Genomic DNA, 19027 nt, shown 5'->3' on the forward strand with positions numbered 1-19027 from the left:
TGTACAGAAAGCAGGCTGTGACCACAGGATACAAGCATCTGCTGAGCCAAATCTGAGGTCTGTGGGCTTTTTTTATGGCAACAGTATGCTCAGTAAGGTTGCAGTTATTGTTCTGGTTTTGTAATCCACTCATCAGTTTATCTTCAATAGTATTGCTTGACTCATTATAAATAACTTATTGCAATGATTCTTCTGCACATTTTATATTGGTAAGACCCAACCCTACTGATCCTGTTGTCATCAACCCTGAATTTTCCTGAAATACAAACATCTTTGAACCAAACTCTGTGTTTGTTCTTGGTACTGAAAAAAAAAGCAACATAAGGGCAATGGTATGTGCCCTTCAATAAATAACTTGCACTAAGTTTGCATGCACAGGTAGATCAAAAAATAGCTTAAATGCTTAGAGCTATTAAAGTACTATTAGTTTAGAAGCTTGACATCAATTTCAAGCTCATATCCTACAAGCTGAAAAGAGAGGCTGAAGAGAGGAGGGAATGAAGAAAGATATACAAAGGGAAAAAAGTTAGGAAAAATTATAGGAAAGTGAAAGTGAGTGGAATAAAAGGTGTCTAAAAAGGTTAAAAAGTATAGGTGTGGAAGAAAGAATTATAATAACAATTAAATGTGTTGAATATGTGTATGCATGTACATGTATGCACACTTTCAAAGAAACCTGGGTATTGGGAGACTGTATGTCTATTCCTAACATGTACAGTACCAGCTTCCTTTTAGATAGAAAATGTTTATATTTTTGATATGCAGAAATATACTACTAAGCTATCACACGAAAATTTCTCAAACTTTTAATGTTTAAAGCCAAATCATAACTTGGAAGGCTTACAAAACCTCTGACTGCATCATTGTCTTCATTTTAAAAACACCCTTGTGTATTGTTTCACCCCTAAGCTACAAATTATATTTTTCATCATAGAAAGTCACTATAATTTAGATATGATTAAAGAGAAGAAATTCAGCTGGAGTATTATTGTGTCACCTTGGATTCAAGACCACAGACGTACCTGGACATGGAACCTTCTCACACTTCTCCGTTTCACGCCCATTTCCTACGCAGTTTTTCCCACCCATCTGTGGGACAGGGGAATTGCAGAGGCGGATGCGGGTGATATTTCCTACTCCACAGGTGACTGAACAGGAAGACCAGGGAGACCAGTGACTCCAGCCACCATCTTGACGTACTGTCAGAGAAAAGAACAAAATTCAAGGAAATAGCCCACCTGCAGCAGTAATACAAACTCATTTGTGAAGTTAAACTTATAGTAAGCCTCTCCTACACCTAATGAATGTCCTATCTCTTTCCTACCACTGTCACTTACAAAGCCCAGCATGTCAGCCCAGGCACTCAAGTACAGCTTTCTTAAGAATCTCAGTGACCAACACATGGCTAACATGGATGTTAGATATTTTACTTAAAAATAAACTGTCCCAATGAAATGGACACTTGTTTAAAATGCACATTTGGACATCTTGCATCTTCAACAATAGTCGTAGCTACTATAGGAGCCTGGACACAGCAGCTACCTGCAACAGTATTAACTACAGAATGTCAGGAAAAGGATAAATATTTGAAAGGGGGAAATGACAAAGAATCTAATGATAGCTACTTTAATTATGCATATATGAGTGTTCAAATACATACTGTCCTGACTAGCAGGCATTTATAGGAAATCGAGCTTGTTTTCACTTAGAGATGCCCAAAGAAGCTTTTAAAAATGGAGAATTTTTATTACTTACTGCGATGGTCACATTTCTTGAAGCTGCACATCCTTGTCTGGATGTGTGGGCCTGTACAAGCACTCCTGGTGACATCACATGACCTTCCTCGCATCTGAGTCCCAGAACCACAGGTAACTGAGCATTTTGTCCAGTCTGACCATGGTGACCAGCCTTCCTCACTGTCATCAGCTGCAGAACAAAAGGTAAGTAAAACGGTTGAGCATTTAAAGTTGCTCTGCTACCCTATTGAGAAGATTTTCACCTTTTTGTTGTCGTTTTTCTATAGAACATATACTTTGTCCTTGAGATCTCTTTTTTTCTAATTTTGCTTTCCCAAGCTGCCACTGAACTTAGGGAATTATGGTTTAATGTAATTAGAGGTTAGCCCAGACAACAATACTGAAACTTCATGAACTTGTATGCAGTGTATGCATGAAGCACTGACCTTCAGAGGAAGAACATCTTATCTCTAGAATGGACTGAGTCAAAAACTCGAGTTCCAATTGCCTTTGATTTCAGAATATGATTCAGTACGATGAGATGTGGCCCCACCTCTGAATACAACATAAGGGTGAACATGATCAAGAGCACACTGTAAGAATATGCACTATGCTTTGAATAGGCAAAAAAAAAAACCCTCTGAGTATATTCCAATGCATTTTTATTTAGAATATCTAAGCAACTATTTTCTTCTGTAACAGACCTCTCTGGTACAGACTGAAATGTACTGGATCCACACTGAAGTCACTTAATGAGTAAAATTATTTAAACTATTGTCACTCCAAAGTCTAGTTCACAGCCTGCAATGTTGCCTTAAATGGGGAACAGATTGTCAAAGTTCGTAAGCAAAGCATTACACCAAAAGAGGATACATGACAGAGAAAATATAAAACAAAGTAGCAGAATAACAGTAACAGAGAGAACACTGCTTGCACTTTTACTAAATATTGCATCAAACTGCATGAAACTTTTGATCTGGAACGTAAACGTCCTCCACAAGAAGAAAAGAAGACATCCTAACCCATGTTAGTCTGTTTTAACCAGGCGGTATGAAGAAGAAACAATAGTGCACAGCACTATAGCAAACCAATAAAAATCAGAATGTTCAGCCTTGGAAAACATCACTGGGGAGGAGCATGCATTTAAACTTTAGTGTCCAACTTAGGCAGGCCAGTTATCAGCTCATTTCTAAGTAACCAATATAATCACTGTAGAGAGACCAACTCCTCCAGAAAGTAACTTCAAGCAGCCAAACTACTTCATATGATCTTTGTGCATATATAAGTTTTTTATTTGATCTTACCTGCCTTGACCTCTTACTTGTTTTGACCTTTCCAACACACTAGTAGTGATTTTTAATATTGCCAAAGAGTATCTTTCTCTGTGGCTAAATACTCACAGTGAGAGCAGACTGGACAGCATTCACCTTCAACAAAAGATGGATTGGCACAGGAGACTGCTGGGCAGGTGATTTGATGGCACACAATTTTAGAACCCTACAGGCAAAGAAATCAACTTACTGACATGCTCACATACAGAGGCAAATAAAGGTGGGCATCTATGGAAGTTTCACGTGTAGAAATTCTTTGATTTGTTCTGTCATGGACGTGGGGGCTACTTTTTATAAATATCAGTAAGTCTAGGCCAAGCTCTGGGTAAATGTGACCTGACCTGGACAGTTGAGCTGGGTTAAACACACTATCCAATTTTACAGTGAAGAAGAATGCTCCCAAAACCTTACCTGGCAGGTACATTTGGTGCAGCTATCTACAATCCAGCTTTCGCTATCTGCAAAGACACGGCCATCCTGCCAGCAAACTGACTGGTTCTTCAGTGTTTTGTTGGGCCCAATCAATTCCCACATAATTTGGTTCTCTTCAGACTAGAAGATGAAGTAAATAAAAACAAATTGTGTACTTGGTAAGCAAACCATTTTACATAAACAAAATTGAGACTCTACTGGATTTAATTCTTCCATTAAAAAAAAAAAAAAGAAGTATATTTTTCATATTTATGTACATAAAGAAGATGATCTCAGGTACCACAATACTGCATAACAATTCTTCAGATAATAGTGCAAACACAGTCGCGCAATACTAAGGAAAACCTGTTCTTAGCATTTTTTCTTTCTTCTAGTACAGCTCATCTTTAGATCGGAAGATTTTAGTCCTGAGGCATAGGACATAGTAATAAATTTCCTTCAGGAAAAATTAATTGATTCAGAATAAGAAGAGAGGCAGACTGCAGTAAAACGTCACCATCATACTTCAACTATGAAAATCCCATACATTCACTTACAGTTTAGGTACCCTGTGTAGCCACTTGCTAATGTATTCATAAAAGGTATAAGCATGATACCAACACCTAAAGAGTACACAGGCAGGGTTGGGTTTGTTAGCTTTCAATTTCCAAACCCACAGTAACCTTTAGGAGGATTGATTTCCCCCATGTATGAGTGCATATGTGTGATCTTTTAAACCCAGTCTGTGTAAGCAAAGACTTCGTTAAAGTGTTATACTCAAAAACTACCTAACTAGTCACATTGAAAATGTAAGTTATCTCTACATTATGCAGATATAATCAGGTACACGAATGTACATACAGAAAACTCTATTAAGTGTCTCTGGTATAAACCAAACAAGGAAAGGGCACTGTACAGCAGACCTCTCTCAGTTCTTCAGACTTACATGTACCTACCACTTTTTGGAGGTTATCAGCCAAGTTGTTCACCACAATGCGCAGGCCGGTGAGCTCTGTAAACATTGTTCCCAGCTCTTCACAGGAGCGGTCACAGAACTCAGCCTTCTTCTCTGGTTTCTCACCCACGTACTCAGTTGTAACAGCAGGGCTCAAGTGAAGGATTTCAGTGCTCTCATTGATGGTGTTCACTTCAGCTGGTAGCAAGAGAAGGAAAAAGAAGAGCAGCATATACAAAGTTCTTCCACAGATTACAGATTCCTGATGAAATCACAGATTGGCACCCATGGATAGGGTTTAAACTCATCTATTTTGGCACAATTTCATGCTAGATTATACCCATGAGTAAAATAGAGAGGTTACATGTCAGCTGGTTCCAATTACAGGCTTTCCCTTTTCAAAATTAAGAGCAAGATGCATCTCAGATAGCCCTCACTTTAAAACATTGTTGGCACTGAAAAACTTTAATTTATGAAGGCATAACAAAAGGACATAGTGTCAAAAAAGCAAACCCCTTTTATTCACGCAGAGCCATGAAAGGTTTCAGACTTTTTCATGAACTATCACATTTTCTTGATGTAGAGCAAAAGGCAGGAAAAAGAGCTTCCTTGCAGAAAAACATTTTCCCTGTTCTGCCCATAAATTCCATGGTTACTTGGATCAAATTTCGACCGTCATTCCACTTATACCAAGCACTAGGCTACTCTATGTTGCACTGCCTGGTGTTAAACTCAGAGGAGCTGTTATAATAATAGTTTAATTCTGAAGTGAAATGGAGGAGAAGGTAAGATCAGCTTTGTCACTCTAAACACTCTAAACCAGCTTTGCTTTGTCACTTGAAACACTCCTCCATGAAGCAGATTGTAATCAAAACAGAACTTGCAGGCATTATAAAGTGAGAACTGGACAGGTTCTAATATCAGTTTAAAAGACTTCCCTGTCTATAGCAAATTCTTGAAAAATAATGTAACACAAAGCATCAGTAGTAATTAATGAAAAAAGAACATAGCTAAATAAAAGAGTCTGTGTTCTGTTAGGCATTTAAATCCCCACTTGGTTAATATCTTGTGGATTCCATGAAAACTTTCTCTAAGGACTCCATGGTACACTCAAATTTGGTAGCAGCTGTACAGAAATCCAATGTGCCCTGTCTCTCAGTAAGGACTTGTTTATCAGATTTGGTAATGTTGTAATAATCTAAGCTTACCGAACTGAAAGGAGAAGCAAAGGATATAGCCATTTTAGAAGAAGAAATCAGCACAGGAATGTGTGCTATAAAACATATGCTTCAAAACACCCAACACCATTCAGTGCTGACAAGTCACAGAAGGTGGAAACACTTCAAAAGCTTTGAGGGTTTGATTTGATGCTTGACTACACAATATAAAGTGTTTTATTTAAATGTACAAGCAGTGAAAATGTAAGCAAAATATTCTTCATTCATTTAGAAGGCTAAAAATAAAAGAACAAAGAAACAACCCATAAGATTACATTAAGTAAATCCTTCTCAACCATGTTTAAAATGATTGGCTTGGTGTGCTTTTAAATTAGCTATGAACTATCTGCCACCAGCCAAGGTCTACAAAAAATTCTTCACTGTATTCCAGAGTTGAAGTAATTGTCCAGCTTCACTTACAGGATGGGAGAAAACTGATATACCCCATAGCAGATCAAAACTCTCTGTGTCATAACTGTTTACTTCAGCTGCTTTTTTGATTCCCTGGAAAGAATGAATTTTTCCTACCACATTGAAACACTAGGTTTCTCAGATTCCCCCATAGCACTTCTGAGGTCATTAATTTCATATTTTTCTAGCCAACATGGAGTGTGCCTTGACCGGAACATTCTGAGGACATTAATAAAGCTGCAGTCTCAGCAGGAAACATAAACCAAAACTATGTTAGAAGAATTAAATCCACACTTCCTACTGGTACTTGGCAGTGACTGAAAGAAGATGCCTGAGGATCACTGGGAAATCAGTTCTCTGGTGCTGGCTTCCTGCTAATTTCCTAAGGACCACATGATTATCTTTAAAATGAGAAGCCAGAAGAGCAGAATGTGCATTCTTTCACGTATGTAAATGTCATTCTGTTGATCTAGCTGAATAAATTATTTTATTGATGTGCCTATTTAGATGTGGTTTTGTCATCTCTCTTACCTAGTGCTAAGTCCTGCCTAAAGTGTTTGCAGCCACCACACTACTGAGATACTTTCCTACCCTCAACCTAACAGCAATCCCAAGCTACCATTTCACCATACCTCACATTCTCATACTAGGAGTAAAGATACAGTAGGAAAACACAGTCCTGTCTCCGAAAAAGCAGCAGGTTTTTTGTGTCCTCAGAGGTGAGGGCACTTCTCTGGTTACATCTGCCATGTTATTATGGGACACCAACACATAAATAGGGCACCTTAGTGCCTGTACCTCAGCTCAACCAGTGGGCCATTAAAATAGGAAAATATGTACCTTGCGGTAAGTAACATATCACCCATGGCTTTTCAACTGTGGTAATTAAGCTGGATAGACAGTGTTAGGAAATCAGCCATGCATGTAACAAGCCTCCCAAGTAATTCTGATGGCCTCAAGACACAGAGTGCTGCTAGCTATCCTCTGTTGCTGCACAAGAAATTTCCACTTTGTAGTGTTCTCTTGGTGCTACAAAGTAGAAGTAAAGATACTGTGACTTGAACTAAACACTAAATTGAACTGTGAATTGAACTAAATACTAGTTGCGACATACTTCCCAGGAAGGATAAAACTACAAAAACAACAAAAAAATCTGTATAATCTGTATAGTTTATTGGACCTGAAGATGTGTGATGTGATGTGATAAAAAATATATTAAGAAAATATTATCTGTTGGTTATAGCTGCAATAGCTGAAGAGTATAGGAATTCCTCCTAAGGTATGTATCAGCATGCAGAACTCTACTATCCCTCTAGGCTCCCATTGGCTTCCTGTTCATAGTAGAAGTACAAGTAGAAGCACATTTTTACTTGGTGATATTTCAAAACATTTGGCCACACTATTTGCCACTGTGGTAGTCAATCAGTGACAGCGTAAAAGATATGTAGACACTGTCTTTCATTGGTTTTGCTGGTTCAATCCCTCTACATCCAGGGATCACATCCCCTTGACTGAGACTTTTTCCACCTCCGACTCCTGAAAGTGCCCTCAAGATTCTACTTCAGCTTCTGGGAATTTTGTTTCCAGCGGTAAATGAACCAACATAGCTGAACTCCATCCTTTTTGAAACTAGCCTTCTCTTTTATTCAGTTTACGATTAGACCTAAATACGTGTTTTTATTTTCCCACAGCAGTTCTGCTCAACAGTTTTCTTCCACTAACAAAGTTGAACACTAGTAATCAGCAGTTCTGAGTAGTTTCTCCATAGTTTCTGAGTACAGAAGACAGCTTGGCTGGGAGAGATAACAACCAACAAATGAGGGCGTGTCTTCTTGCCTTTTCCATCTAAGATCACTTTCATCCTTTATTAAGATGTAAAAGCAGACTAGCAAGCTCAGTTAATTTTTTGTGCATATATATATCTATGCACTCCTATACAGATAACTATATAAATTTATATAAACACATGTATATATCTTATAGAGACTTTTTGTTACAAAATCTCAACATTCTGGCTCCCTTTGAAGAAGTCAAAACCTGCTACTGCTTAATTTCTAGATTTTGCATAAACAAGCCAAAATTATGAGTACAGTTCAATTAACTGATTTGCTCTATGTCATACATTTTAGCAAACTGATGGAAATAATGGAATTTCAGATGGCAGGAATTTAAAATAAAATCCTGAAGTCCTGACTGCCTTGTGCACACACCACATTCCTCTGACAGACTCAGTTGTCTCTGATTCTTGACTGAGCTCTTGCCATTTACAAAAGCTGGAAAGTAAAATACCCAGCATCTCCCATGAGCTCAAGTACAAAACCTTAGTGCATACCTGACAAATTTTCATAACTCTTTCATGACAAATCCAATATACCCCCACACATAGAGGGCTTCCCTCCTAGTGAGGTCAGCATGAAGTGGACTAACAAGAACATGTCAGCCTGTCACATACATGCCTTCCATCCCTCTTCATTTTTTTTCTTGTTTTCTTTAAGTTGTTTTGATTAACAATGCTTTGGTATTAAAACTCAAAGCCTCTTTCAGTCAACAAACTTAGTGCAGAGCAATTCAGTGTCTTTAAGACTTGCAGACTTGTTCATGGGCCCATTGAGAGACAGGAGAAAAATTCAGAAGCAACTTTACGAGTCTTGTGCTCAGACAATCATGGACATGTCATGGAATAATACAGATATTGTCATACATAACACATTTTTCCTTCTATTTTTATTAATTTCTTGCTTAATAGCTTTTCTCCCAACTTAAAAACAGGCTCAGAGTTATCAACCTAAGCAATAAGAACTAAAATAGTAGGCTAGAGAGTAGAAATGATATCTCAAGATAGCTAAAAATATATTCCTATTGCCACAAAAAAAAACCCCACAAAACAACTCATTTTCTTTTTTATTTTGAAGGGCTCTGATGCATGATTTTAAGATAATACGTCAGCATTGACATTTCTCATTTTCAGAGTCAAGTGAATGGTATTAATGAGGTAAAAAAGCCTTACTTGACTGGCTTCTCTGGCATCCTTTCTTACGCAGAACATCCTCTATTGAAGTATCAAAGATTAACTGAATATTTTGCAAAAGACCCTGTAATAAAAATAAAAAGTAATTAAAAACCAGTTAGATCAATTTGGGATTAACTAATAACTGATCTATGTCAATCCCATGCTAATGACTGGATTCAGCCATAAATATGTAAAAAATAACCTACAAGCATCACACCTGAAAGACACTGAAAAAAATGTGTTTATAGTTTTGCTATATACAATTTCAATACTCTAAGCAACAAAATTATGTATGTGCTGAAATAAATCATGATAAAAGTTATTAATCAGCTATTAGCTCAAATCTCTATTTTCATAGTGCATTTTAGGTGGTAGTTCTATGAAACATTTGCCATGGGGTCAAAGTCAACTTTTGACGCTCCTGCCCCATCACACTTCCATCATTAGCCAGTCATTCCCATGCACCACACTTCACTGCCTCCTCAATTCTGCTGACAAACAACTGATGGAGAAACTTCATCATGGAGCCAGGAATGGAGAGACTGTGGACAAGAACTTCTGGCTTCCATGACAAAACTTGTCACCCCATGGAACGACACTCCAGCATGTCATGCTCTGGCTGACAACTAGATGGCACAATAGGATGAGACAGAAAGGGCTTTCCAAATTTTTGAAGCCATTAGTTCAAGCTGGATTTTAGCTGTAAGTGAAAAGAAGCCATCCTTAAAGCACTTGAGCGAGATCACACCACTATATGAGGCAGGAGGTAATTTTTCTTTTATAAGAAAACCAGAAAGTTTGTAATTGCTTCATTTTAAAACAAAAGTGAAACAATAAAGGTTTTCCACAAAAAGAAAAAATCTCATTTGCAGGATTGATGATGAAAACTGTTTTCTTTTTATCTATTTTTCTTCTTTTTTTTTCTTTTTTTTTCTTTTTTTTTTTAATTGAAATGAAAGGCCGTTCAAAATGGCAAATCAAGATATTCTGTTAGGGAATGGACCAACACCACACGCTTCAGCTCCATTAAAAATCCTTTTTTTTTCTTCATCTTTCAAATAAAATCTAAAAATATTGAAAGGCTCTTACAACTTGAATAGTTATATTTCAACAGCCAAAGAGGTCTTCAAGAAATTTCCAAAGAATTCTACAAATCACCACAAAAAATCCAAGAGGTGTTGGGAGAACATAACTGTACCTATTGCATCTTCTCAAACTACTTGCAGTTACTTTCTTACCTCACCAGAGGCTTGAGCTTCTCCAGGTTACCTACCCTGAAATGATTCTCCCGAATGGACCCTTTGGCCACGTACATTCTGCTATTCTCTGCTTTCAGTTGCTCATAGAAAGGCTCCTCCAGGATGAAGCTGTCAATAAGGTCACAGCCAACATAGAGGTTGTAGTTCTCCCCTGTTATTTGCACGGTGAGGTTCTTCCACTGTGAGTCGGCGAGGTCCACGTCTTCCAGGGAAATCACATTCTGGAAGCCATCCACCCAATATATAAGGTCCAGGGTGTTGGCCCGGCCATTGGAAATGATCTCAAACTGCCTCTCACTGATGCCAGGACCTTCTAAAGCAAGGATAGTACCTCTAGATTGCCTGTCCTGTCTCAGGGTGGCTGAAAGGATAAAGCCCTCATTCTGCCGTATGAGTCTGACAATCTTTTTCAATTTCTCTGGTTTACATGGAGGTATATGGTCAAACCGAATGAAACGATACGCTGGGGTAGCAGGGTCTGGACCCCGAAACAATTTTGCTCCAACTGTCTTTCGGTTTATATTACTGATTTGAAGTAAATCAAAGGTAGTCTCCTCTTCCTTGTCACCATCTGAAAAAGTTAACAGTGTGTGACAATGTGTCTACAAAAAGTCTTATAAGAAACAACTCTGCACACTATACGTAGTAACTGCAGTTGTATGACAGATGTAGAGATCAGCAGAGTAAACCCAGCACTTTCCTACTTCCACAAAGACAACTCTTCCTATTAGCATGCAAATGAATCGTATTTTCCACCTGTCAAGTTCCTTTATATGACAACTCTCTCCTTCTATGTGTGTAGGTATAAATATGTTTAATTCTATAACTAAACATATGGCTATATATTTTATAGCACTATACAATACACACTTGTACATATATACAGGCTGTATGTCATGTATATGCCTATGCATGGATGTATGTAAAGATGCATTCAATTAATATTTTTAATATACATGAATGGATAAGGAAGTTGAGTCAATTTCTATATTTTGACTAAAGCTAATAAAAATCAAATTATGAGTAGACATGTGGACACATGACAACAGGAAGCAAGAGATTTACTTTTTAAAGACTCAGGCCAAGAAGTCAGATGTAAACAAGGGTCTGGCACTGTGCCAATTTACATTCTACTTATATTTGGTCTGTAGAGGTCTATTTCTTTACATCCATGTTTTTAAAGCGTTCACCCTACTCAGTGATTCTGTTTATGTTACTTTCACCATACATTTCCACTGCACAGGAAAGTATAATAGCAGTTATTTCTGAGATTATATACATTTTCATCAATAATTTGTAAAGAAAGCAATTTGGGGATATTTATTGGGAAATCGTCATTTAGCAGTAAGATGTATCTACCAAAAATATCCTACTACTACAGGCACTTCTAAAAAAATCATATATGATTACTTTGCCCACTGTAGCTCAGGTAAGCCAATACTTTACACCAACTTCTAGCTTTGGGAGTTACTCTATATCTAGTTAAGAAGTGTCAGAACTCACCCTGAGCATTTGAGGAAACCCACAGGGTTATCAAGACAGCAAGCCACAACAGCCCACTCCTCTGCAGCATAACTCCTATGAATAAACCAAAAAGTAGTAAGTATTATGGAAAAATATCTATCAACTACAAATATTTTAATTTACCTCATGAAATGCCATAAACAGAACTCTTATTAGAAGCAACTATACATCTAAAAATAAGAATTTATCTTTCGTCTGACTTGGGTAATATTTATTCTGGGGTAATTCTCGATGTCAGAAGTAAAACAGGACATCCAGTGAATGGAAGAGGAATTCTGGATGATAAAACTCCTTTTTATGTAAATGTTCTTAATAATAAGAAAGGAAAGACATACAGAAAAAATAGGCTACTATTTTCTCCACAGTATTTCAGTAGCTGGCATAGGGACCACATGACTACACAAGATACAGCATATTAGTAGCTACATTTTTACTTTGGAAAACAATGTTCAGCTGAAATTCCTTGTGAGGATAATGGTATCTCACTAGATGCTGCTCCTGAGCTAGTACCCTAGTAGGGTACTTTTCAGTACCTTTTTTCAGTGCCATCATAGAAACTCCTCTCTCTTTCATATATCTATATATCTATCTATCTGTCTATAAAATTTACCCATTCTTACAATTCTGTTCACCCAACCATAGCTGGACAAAGTGACTTTTAACGTGATTCCATTTTCGCCCCGAAGCACTATGCAGCTATAAGCCACGTAATTGCATCTCCATATGTGTCTGCACTCATAATGAATGGAGCAGACGCATTCACTGGAATGTGCAGACATTCGTTTCTTTGGATACCGCCACATCACTTTGGCACTGCTAACTCCATGCATTTCTGTAAAGACTCGGGGATGCCACCTTTTACTGTCTGTATTTCCTTTCTCTTACAGGGTACACTTTATTATCTGTCACCCCGAGGTATCACCGCTACGGCCAATTACCGGCAAATGCCAGAGACTCTTGCACCTTTCTAACCCGGCACCTTTCCCGCGGGACCCTGCCCGCCCGGCTCCGGCACAGCCCCCGCGGGCACGGCTGCAGCAGCTCCCGGCCGGTGCCGCACACCGCCTCCGGCGAGCCTTCCCCGGGGCATCTTTCACCCCGAGAACCCGCGGGGACGGCAGCGTGGGGCGCCCACCCGGCTGCCCACGGTGAGCCCCCGCAGCCTCCCCCGGCCCCGCCGGGCGGCAGCCACCCCCCGCAGGGGGCTTCACGGCGGAGCACGGCGATTTCCTGCCTTGCGCCTCACCTGGCATGGGGGGAGCCGACGGCGCGCTGAGGCTCTGCCGGGACGATGCCGGTGGGGAGTGGAGCGCGGTGCCGGGCCGCCGTCGCAAGTCCCTCCACGGCCCCGCGCCCCGCGCCGCTGCCTTTATGGGCTGCGGGATGGGCCCCGCTGTCAATCAGCAGCGCCGGGGCGCGCCCCCGGCTCGCCCCTCCGCGGCGGTGACATAAGCCCCCCGCCGCCCCCTACCCACCGGGAGGCCCCTGCTCGCCTACCTGCGAAGCCATCCCGTGCCCAGGCCCTCCCCTGTACCGCCCCGTGACCGATACACCGCCCTCCGCGGGCGGTGCAGGAGGCGGGCTGGGCGGCCAGTGCCTCCCCCAGGGAGCGGAGAGGCGCGGAAAGGCGGGGAGAGGCATCCGAATGCGTCTCTTGAAGGGGCGAGCGCGGCCGCCCCGACACGGCAGAGCCCCCGGGAGGCGGCGCCAGCCCCGGCAGCCGGCGGCTTCGCGAAACCTCGCTTGCTAAGACCTCGGTGCTCCTGCCGCAACTGGGGCGAAATTCAGCCCTCCCGAGGACTGAGTCCTCTCTTCTTTATCATTTTTGGTTTTAAATTACGCAGCAGCTCAAAGGCGAGGCTTGCCCCAGTCATCCTCTCCTGCTCCTTTTGTGAAGTGCTTGCTGGAAGTCGGTCAGCAACTTGTCAAGTGGGCCCAGCACCTCTGTCCCTCCTTTCTCCATAGGAAGCACCACCCTCTTTGATCTCAAGGAAGGTCCAGTGGTCTTGTTTAAGCATGCTCCTCCTCACAGAGGGCACCTTGCCTCAGGCTAAAGAAAGTGGCAAACAAGAAATCTCACTCTTGGGCTGCTCCCAGTCTTATTGGGAGGACTGAAAGATATCTCCACAAGCAAAGACTCCAGTCTCCAACCTTGGACTAGAAGGTCACCACGCTGAGGAGCAGCCAGCAGAGCTGTAGGCACTGTGCTCCACGTGGAGCAGGAGAATCCCTGTGATGGCTCCACAGAACCTGCCTTGACATGCAGAAATGCTTCAGAAGTCAAACAAGAAGACCAGCATCCCTGCTCCTGAGGCCCAAATTGAGGTTGCAGAATATCTGTGGAAGGATCATGCAGCTGGTGCAAATGGACATAGATTTGGCTGAGTTGGCTGCAGAATTGAAGAAATGGAGCCCTGTCAAATGTATAGGTAGAGAAACACCACAAATGTGAGGGGAAAAAAAAAAAAAAAAAAAAGGAAAAAAAAAACGGCATAGGAAGTCATCAACTTTGCTCATCACAATTTGAAATTCCAGTAGGAAAAGGTGTTGATATTTCAGAACTCAGAAGAATTCAAAAGGCTCAATCTGTCACTAGATCAGAAAACGCCAGCATAAGCATTGCTGGCTTTCCTTTTGCCGTGGAAGCTCCTTACAACTTGGCTGGCCTTGGCCTTGCAGAGTAGCAGGAGCCAAGGAGCGTTCCCCTTTCTCACAGGGTCCAGAGGATTGAGCCAAGCTAGGAGGGAGAGAGCTTTCTTGTCTTCCTAAGACATTTGTTTTTCAGTTTTGTGAAACCTCAAGAATTTTAAAAAAACGGCTAATGAAGTTCACAAAACCTCAAATTCTACTGAGTTTACTCATTCCCCACACTATATTAAGACTTAGTCTTTTTATCTATATATGTAGCTGTGTAGCGCATTTTCCAAAAGCGTTTTGAACAGCACTGGCAGAAGTCTCATCAAGAAGCTACTCTGGGTTTACAGCTGGAGAAGAGGTGGCAAGAAATTGTTTAAGAGACTTAAAAGGTATCTTTGAGATAGTGCGGTTTACTAGTGGCGCATTCACTTTTTACAGTGGAAATTCTTAAGTCAATAAAATGACAGTGCAAAGTAAAGAGACAAATTTTATCATAATTGATTTTAACTAGCCACCTCATGACAAAACTCTTCTTCCTGACTCTGTGGGTGTTGCAGGAATGAATGATTGATAGCATATTTTTGCAAGCTGAGTGATTTATATATAGGATGATGACCTTTGAGAAGACAGATTTGGTTCTGTTCTTTCCATGACTGTAAAAATGCTCACTGCTCACTTTCCCCGGCCACCTTTGAAGAGGTAAACATCCTCTACTTTCCAAGATTCCTGACAGAGGCTCACAGGAATGAATGTGCTCTCCACTTTCCCCAGCTTGCCAATGTACACATGCAAATATTGCAATTAAGTTCATGTCTCTCAATCTACCTGCTTTTTTAGTACAAGGAAAAAGTGAGCAATGGTAATTAGAGATAATAAATTCAGATTTTGTAACATTTTAGAACACTAGGGGAACAACAGTAGTTCTCACACTAATGGTTTCTGTACTGTTTTCCCTTTCATTGTGTTTTGTTTCAGACTGGCATATCAGGCATGAACACGGACTTTTTCATTTCCTTATGCACCTTCCTTTGCCTTTTTCAGTCTGTTTGTGGTTTTGCTTCTTTTCCCTTCTGCACCAGCCCTAAGGGACTTCCACTTTGGATCATGTGAGCATCATGCAAGGTAACATGCATTACTGAAAATCTCTGGATAATGACAGGATTCTGGTCCCACACTGTCTCAGAACTGTGATTTGGTGGCTGTCCAACAAATAATCCTGGTTTTGCCTAGGAGTTTGTCAATCACACTCCAGCTTAGCTTAGCTTGTGGCAAGGCTTGAACTCTCCTACGTTAGAAGAAATGCCACTAAAGCTCTTTCTTCTTTTCCCACAAAAGCATCCCCACTACTTGAAATGGATCTAATTGCATGAATGCGATGAGGAGTCCTTCAGGTCTTATCCTGCAGTCATGGTTGCTCACCTGATGCTGATAAACATTCTTTCTGAAATTCTGTCCCACAGGCATGAAGAAGTTTTCAGTTTTTTCTTCCTGTGGCAAGGTTTGGTTTTCCTAATTCACTGTATCTGGGTTCCTAAACTGAAACAGATTATTTCTGGTTAGCGTGTAACCAAACCATCCAGTTGTTTGAGTGAGCTTATAGGGAAAGAGTGAGCTTATAGGGGAAGAGACCTGGGTGGTTCCTCAGACAACGTGTTGTAAATACTCCAGATAAATACAGATTTTGAATACTGGAACAGGTTACACAAGGGTCAGTGAATTTATCTATGATAAAAGAAAAAGCTATTTTTGACAAAATTTTTGTATGCTTTAGTTTAAGCTCAGGTGGATAAGTAGTTAGAAAAAGTGGGCATCATTATCAGGTACTTAGTTTTCTATTTGATTCAGAGAGACAAGTGGTTTCTTTCCAACCTTCTTTAAATAATTTCCAGTTATAAAAGATATTCAGGTACAAATGGTAACACATTCTGTCAGAACAAATGTCCATGGGCTGCAAAAGTACTATCTGGTATACTTTTACAATCATCTTGTCAAAGAGGGAAATCTTGATACCATCCATTTACAAACTTCATCTTTACTGAGCAAAGTGCTTACACATAAAGGCTTGTTTCAGTGGTGTTAGCAAGAGAACTTTAAGGCTGTACACATGTTTAAGTGTTTTCCTACGTTGGTTGCTACATGATTTAATTGGTGTCACAATAACTTACAGAAAGAACCCCAGGCTTCTAAATCACGGTAGACAACTTTAACCTGGAAGCTATTTTTTCCCTGTCCATACAGTGCATATGACAAAACCAATACCCGTCTACAAACAGTTAAATATATCCTTAACCATTTTACAGATTTTTTGTATTCTTTCCCTATATGTCAGCTGCTGAACATGTTAGGGCTGCCAAATATTCTCAGCCTCCAAAAAGGAACATTCCCCTACCAAGTGCAATGCAAGTGAGCTCTGAAAATGTTCAGTAAATCCCATGTTGTTGCCCTGAGTTCCAAAAACAAACCCTTTTACTGAATTCGGAACAGATTTATTACCCACAGACTTGCTGTTATTACATCTTTGTTACATAGTTTCACATTCTCATCACAAAGGTATTGATTTTTTTTCATTTATAACAGGAAAAGAATACAGCACTACAGCACTTACTTTTAAGCAACTAAGACTACCCTTTTATTTGCAGTATTGTGCTTTCTGTATGTCAAATGGAATTTGGTCGGTTGTAATTACACATTCAAAGACAGCCCAAATCTCAAAGCTTTTAGATGGTTTGGATTCGGTCTTTATTTAGAAGTAAAACATACTGAAGTTGATAGTAGTTTTAGCTGAGGAACAAGTGAATACAACTAAAATGATAACTTTGGTGCTTCAGCCAGATCTTAAAAGTTCTTCAGGGAACCAGATGCCATTCATTTCAGTAGGAGGTAAGAGCCAAACTGCCTTTGAAGTTCTGGGCCTAGCTTCACTTATTTGGGTGAAATAAAATGCCAAATGCTTACTGAGGTTTTAACAAGTTATCACAAATGTTTGAATGACCTCAGTCTGAAAAGGATTTTTGTTGTAATGAGACCCACATCTGTGTTTTCACCAGAATTGTGCTGGGTCCTTGACTTGCCTCCACAACTACCCTGTGAAAAGCAGGTTATTCCCACTGCTGGATGTGTTGGCTGCTGGGAGGACCCATCCTGTGAGGACTCCAGGTGCAAACACAGGATGGGAGGCCCTCTCCTGGACAGACCTGCAGCCCAGTGCCTGAGGTTGCTGCCTCCCTCTGCTATGCTTTCTCCAAGCTCCTGGCAAGGTCCTGGGCATCTTCACCCTTCCCCTTGGGCCTCCATTTTTCTACAGGTACAGCAGGGTGGTTGGCTGACAGCAAAGTATAGTCTCACCAGGTACAGTTTGTCCCTGAAATATGGGATTCACAGAGTCTGAAGAGATCAAGAGGCACAACTGGGAAGAGAAACGGAATGGATGAAAGCCACAACAGGGCAAGAGAAAAACATACTCAAAAGAATTGAAATCAATTGCAAACAATTTGAAAGACCACAGTCAACAGTCTGGGGGTTTGATATCTCTCCATATGTTCAAAACTCCCACAGATGGAGTCATGGGTCCCACAGGAAGAAGTGAAGAGATGAAAGAAAGCAATTCATGAAAATACTACAGCTGGCTGTGGGTCTCTAAGTGGGAGAAAGAGCATCATTCAGCTGTGGCCTGATAATGATTATGATGATTAAAGCTGAAGAAATAATTCTGCCACCTTTTTTTTAAAAAAAAAAACTCTAATATGTGTTTTGCCTCTTTTTCCTCTTGTAAGAACATCTACACACACACCACAGCTTCCCCTAGCACTTTGATTACTTGGGTGTGTTCACATAGCCATTACTTGCATTGTTGATGAATATTAAAAATCCAAATCATCTTACTTAGCTGTGGATGGTCAGAGGAGCCAGTTGAGGAATTTCAGCTCCCTAGGCAGCACAACATCACTTCCTGAACCAACACTTGGGCATACATGTTAAAAGTGGGGCTGCTATAAGAATATAACTACTTGTGCTTTTAAGCATCCATTTTGGTCTGAAATGGTTCTGAAAAGCACCACCCACATAGAATTAAATACTTTGAAAAACCCCTATGTAATAGTTCAAATATGAAGAAAATCGGTTTTACTGCTATGTTCCTTTTTCCACTGTGACTGTCTCTGAAAAGCAAACAGAAAAATTTGTTCTGGTGATAATCATAAACTACTCACATTGATATAGTCATATAACAGAATGCTGGGGAAACTAGAGTAATGGGGAAATATCCATTACAGCATATACCAGGAACAAAACAATGTATGTCCACACACGTTTGTTGCAGACTTGCCAGTTCTTGCAAGTTATTAGCTTTTTATTTATTTGTTTGTAATTAGTTCTATGTTTCACTCCATTCAAGAGCCAATTGGCTTCACGTCAGTCAAAAGACTATAATGAAATTGCATTTTGTTCCCCTTCCTATGAAACATAATCTTCCTACTTCTATCCATGTTCTCTGGCAATAAAAATTATAAGCTAAACTTCAATTCAACCTATGTGTGG

At 40.2% G+C, this 19027-nt stretch overlaps 1 protein-coding gene across 2 annotated transcripts in view; it reads right to left on the reverse strand.

Annotated features, from left to right (window-relative positions):
- The window catches only part of THBS2 (thrombospondin 2), a 31598-nt gene extending 18185 nt beyond the window's left edge, over positions 1 to 13413 (reverse strand). The window contains exons 1-9 of one of the 2 annotated variants that reach the window (XM_065057683.1): positions 13101 to 13273; positions 11834 to 11908; positions 10345 to 10901; positions 9069 to 9153; positions 4435 to 4631; positions 3479 to 3619; positions 3137 to 3233; positions 1756 to 1926; positions 1023 to 1199 (exon numbers count right to left, since the gene is read on the reverse strand). In XM_065057683.1, the coding sequence (XP_064913755.1) occupies positions 1023 to 1199; positions 1756 to 1926; positions 3137 to 3233; positions 3479 to 3619; positions 4435 to 4631; positions 9069 to 9153; positions 10345 to 10901; positions 11834 to 11908; positions 13101 to 13107 (1507 nt within the window). In that variant the 5' untranslated portion in view covers positions 13108 to 13273. Of the gene's footprint in view, positions 1 to 1022; positions 1200 to 1755; positions 1927 to 3136; positions 3234 to 3478; positions 3620 to 4434; positions 4632 to 9068; positions 9154 to 10344; positions 10902 to 11833; positions 11909 to 13100; positions 13274 to 13351 lie in introns of those variants that run through there. The other variant, XM_013369082.3, reaches the window with a different exon arrangement.
- Between the last annotated feature and the right edge of the window lie 5614 nt (positions 13414 to 19027).

This window comes from Columba livia, chromosome 3, assembly GCF_036013475.1.
Source record: "Columba livia isolate bColLiv1 breed racing homer chromosome 3, bColLiv1.pat.W.v2, whole genome shotgun sequence".
In the NCBI taxonomy this organism is placed as follows: domain Eukaryota; kingdom Metazoa; phylum Chordata; class Aves; order Columbiformes; family Columbidae; genus Columba; species Columba livia.